This window comes from Antechinus flavipes, chromosome 5 (genome assembly GCF_016432865.1).
Source record: "Antechinus flavipes isolate AdamAnt ecotype Samford, QLD, Australia chromosome 5, AdamAnt_v2, whole genome shotgun sequence".
NCBI classification, from domain to species: domain Eukaryota; kingdom Metazoa; phylum Chordata; class Mammalia; order Dasyuromorphia; family Dasyuridae; genus Antechinus; species Antechinus flavipes.
The window spans coordinates 221,038,807-221,042,643 of NC_067402.1; the positions used below are offsets into that span (position 1 = coordinate 221,038,807).

Below are 3,837 nucleotides of genomic sequence, written 5' to 3' on the forward strand. Positions count from 1 at the left end.
CTTGAATGCTATGGTAGTATAACATAAGTTTTGACAGAACTTATGTTCTATAATTCCAGGTTCTATTAAAATCAGGATGATTTGTATTAAAGTCTTCACAATGGACAGGTTTATCAACAGTAAAACAGGTAGAAAGTAGTGATTAATTTTTGGAAGGGGCCACAGCAACTCAAAATTCATTTCTTCAGGCATAGAAGCATTCTGAAATAAATTTATACAGGAAATATCTATATCCAAAAGCCAATGAACCAATAAGAATTTACAAACTATCTTGTATGTGTGAGACATTCTGCTGTAGTTCAGGAAATATAATGACAGAAAATTAAATAGTTTCTGTCCTCAAAGAGCTTACATTCTCTTGAGGAGACAACATGTATATAAACAAATGTATACAAATAAAATGCAAGAAAATTCTGCTGGAGTGTTTCTATTGGGCTTATACCCCAAAGAGATACTAAAAAAGGGAAAGGGACCTGTATGTGCCAAAATGTTTGTAGCAGCCCTGTTTGTAGTGGCTAGAAACTGGAAAATGAATGGATGCCCATCAATTGGAGAATGGCTTGGTAAATTGTGGTATATGAATGTTATGGAATATTATTGCTCTGTAAGGAATGACCAGCAGGATGAATACAGAGAGGCTTGGAGAGACCTACATGGACTGATGCTAAGTGAGATGAGCAGAACCAGGAGATCATTATACACTTCGACAACGATATTGTATGAGGATGTATTCTGATGGAAGTGGATTTCTCTGACAAAGAGACTTAACTGAGTTTCATTGGATAAATGATGGACAGAAACAGCTACACCCAAAGAAGGAATACTGGGAAATGAATGTGAACTATTTGCATTTTTGATTTTCTTCCCGAGTTATTTTTACCTTCTGAATCCAATTCTCCCTGTGCAGCGGGAGAACTATTTGGTTCTGCAAATATGTATTGTATCTAGGATATACTGCAACATATTTAACATATATAGGACTGCTTGCCATCTTGGGGGGGGGAGGAGGGAGGGAGGGGAAAAAAAGAAACATAAGTGATTGCAAGGGATAATGTTGTGTAAAAATTATCCTGGCATGGATTCTGTCAATACAAAGTTATTATTAAATAAAATTAAATTAAAAAAAAAAGAAAATTTTGCTGGGAGAAATTAATTTGTAAATTTAAAAAATCTTTTAACATTACATATCAGAAATATAATGACAAAGCAATATGAGGAAGGTGACAAAACATTGAGCAATCAAAAAGTTATCAAACTGTGCATACCCTTTGATCCAACAGTGTTTCTACTGGGCTTATATCCCAAAGAAATCTTAAAGAAGGGAAAGGGACCTATATGTGCACCAATGTTTGAGGCAGTTCTCTTTGTAGTGGCCAGAAACTGGAAACTGAGTGGATGCCCATTAATTGGAGAATGGCTGAATAAATTGTGGTATATGAATATTATGGAATATTATTGTTCTGTAAGAGGTGACCAGCAGGAGGATTTCAGGAAGGCCTGGAGAGACTTACATGAACTGAAGCTGAGTGAAATGAGCAAGACCAGGAGATCATTATATACTTCAATAGCAATACTATATGATGATCAATTCTGATGGACGTGGCCATCTTCAGTAATGAGAGGAATCAAATCAGTTCCAATAGAGCAGTAACGAACTGAACTAGCTACACTCAGCGAAAGAACTCTGGGAGATGATTATGAACCATTAAATAGAATTACCAATCCCTCTATTTTTGTCCTCCTGCATTTTTGATTTCCTTCACAGGCTAATAATACACTATTTCAAACTCTGACTCTTTTTATACAGCAAAATACCTTTTAGGACATATATGCTTTAACATACTTAACATGTATTGGTCAACCAGTCATCATGGGGAGGGATAGAGGGAAGGAGGGGAAAAGTTGGAACAAAAGGTTTGTCAATTGTTAATGCTTTAAAATTACCCATGCATATAACTTGTAAATAAAAAGCTATTTTAAAAAATGAGCAGTCAGTAAGAAATCTCTATTCTTCATTACATCTTTTAAATCAGTTCAACAAATCTTTTCCTTTGTTTGAAGAAAATAAAATCTTCCTTATCATGTCCATGAAGGCTTGTTTCACTTGCTGATTCCTTAAGCTATAAATGAAGGGATTCAACATGGGAGCTACTGATGTATTAAGCACAGCAACTCCCTTGCTTAAAGAGACTCTGTCCTTTGCTGAGGGTTTGATGTACATAAAAATGCAACTGCCATAAGAAATGGAGATGACAATCATGTGAGAAGAGCAAGTAGAGAAGGCCTTTTTCCTCTGACTGACTGAAGGGATCCGTAGAATTGTTCTGATGATGTATATGTAAGAAAGGATGATTAATGCCAGTGTAAGCATAAGAGTCACCACAGCCCAGGTAAAAGCCATTGTCTCTAAGAATTGTTTATCTGTGCAGGATAGTTGTAAGAGGGGAGAAAAGTCACAGGCAAAATGGTCAATAATATTATCAGCACAATAATCAAGCTGCTGCATCAGAATGATTGCTGGAAAGATGATCATGAATGAAATAAACCATGAACAGAAGACAAGCAATGTACAGACTCTGTTGTTCATGATGGTTGTGTAATGTAGGGGTTTGCAGATGGCAACATAGCGATCATAAGACATGGCTGCTAGAAGGTAAAATTCAGTTCCTCCGAAGAGAATGAAGAAAAACAATTGAACCATGCAGCCACTGTAGGAAATAGTCTTGTCCTCAGTAATAATTGTGCCCAAGAATCTGGGAATACAAGCAGTTGTAAATGAAATTTCTAAGAGGGAGAAATTCCGGAGAAAGAAATACATTGGGGTCTGCAGATGAGAATCCTGCAGGGTGAGGATGATGATAGTCACATTGCCAGCAATGCTGAGAATGTATGCCAATAAAAGGAAGAGGAAAATGACCATTTGAAGCTCTGGATCATCTGACAGTCCCAGGAGAATGAATTCGGTTACCTGTGTGTGATTTTTCATGTTTGCTTTCTATCTTTTTCAGTAGATCTGTAATAAAAATAAAAGAAAAGTGAACTAAAAATATAAAGCAACAGAAAACACAGATGGGTTATACTTGAAATGATGCAGGGACAAATAATTAAAATTAATTTGTTCAATCATTCAAATACTTGTTAAATCACTGTTATATTCCTATAGTAAGTATGAAGAGTTTTCAAAAATAAATAACATAAAAAATGGTTTAACATAATTGGAAGATATGTACCCAAATAGAATATAAGGTAGCATATAGTTAAGTACCATATGAAATAAGTTTTTCCTAAGTACTAAGAAATAAGAAAGGGGAAGCCCTTTTATCTTAAACTTATTATTTAAATTGATATGTAAATGTCCACCAATCTACATTTTTAGGCTTTTCTTATAATACCATTTTTTTATTAATTATATCTTATTGGTTAAATGAAAGCATTTACATATTTCCCCATTATGTTTTAATATATATATATATATATATTTTTTTTTCCTTTTGCCAGGCAATTAGGGTTAAGTGACTTGCCCATGGTCACACAGCTAGCAATTGTTAAATGCATGGAGGTCAAAGATGAATTCAACACCTCCTGACTCCAGAGCTAGTACTCTATCCACTTCGCCATCTAGTTGCCCCCATAATAATGTCTTATCAACTGTAAAACAAGTACAAAGTAACTATCTCTGGGATATATATCTGAGCACTGGATTTCTATACACTATCTACTTCAGAAGTAACTGATGTTTATTCCTTCCCTTACAGTAGGTGTATTTACTTTCTTTCCTTTCCCTCTCTAAGAATCCACTGTTATGGATACATCATTAGATACAGTACTAGAGCTGGC

At 35.1% G+C, this 3,837-nt stretch overlaps 1 protein-coding gene across 1 annotated transcript; it reads right to left on the reverse strand.

Moving 5' to 3' along the window:
* Positions 1-2,029: 2,029 nt before the first annotated feature.
* On the reverse strand, positions 2,030-2,986 carry LOC127538381 (olfactory receptor 6C1-like). Its single transcript, XM_051962120.1, has one exon. It carries the CDS (start codon positions 2,984-2,986, stop codon positions 2,030-2,032), a length of 957 nt encoding a protein of 318 aa, XP_051818080.1.
* Positions 2,987-3,837: the final 851 nt, after the last annotated feature.

Excerpts from the sequence above, each read along its gene's own strand:
- LOC127538381 (XM_051962120.1), bottom strand. The coding sequence starts at position 2,986 with ATGAAAAATCACACACAGGTAACCGAATTCATTCTCCTGGGACTGTCA.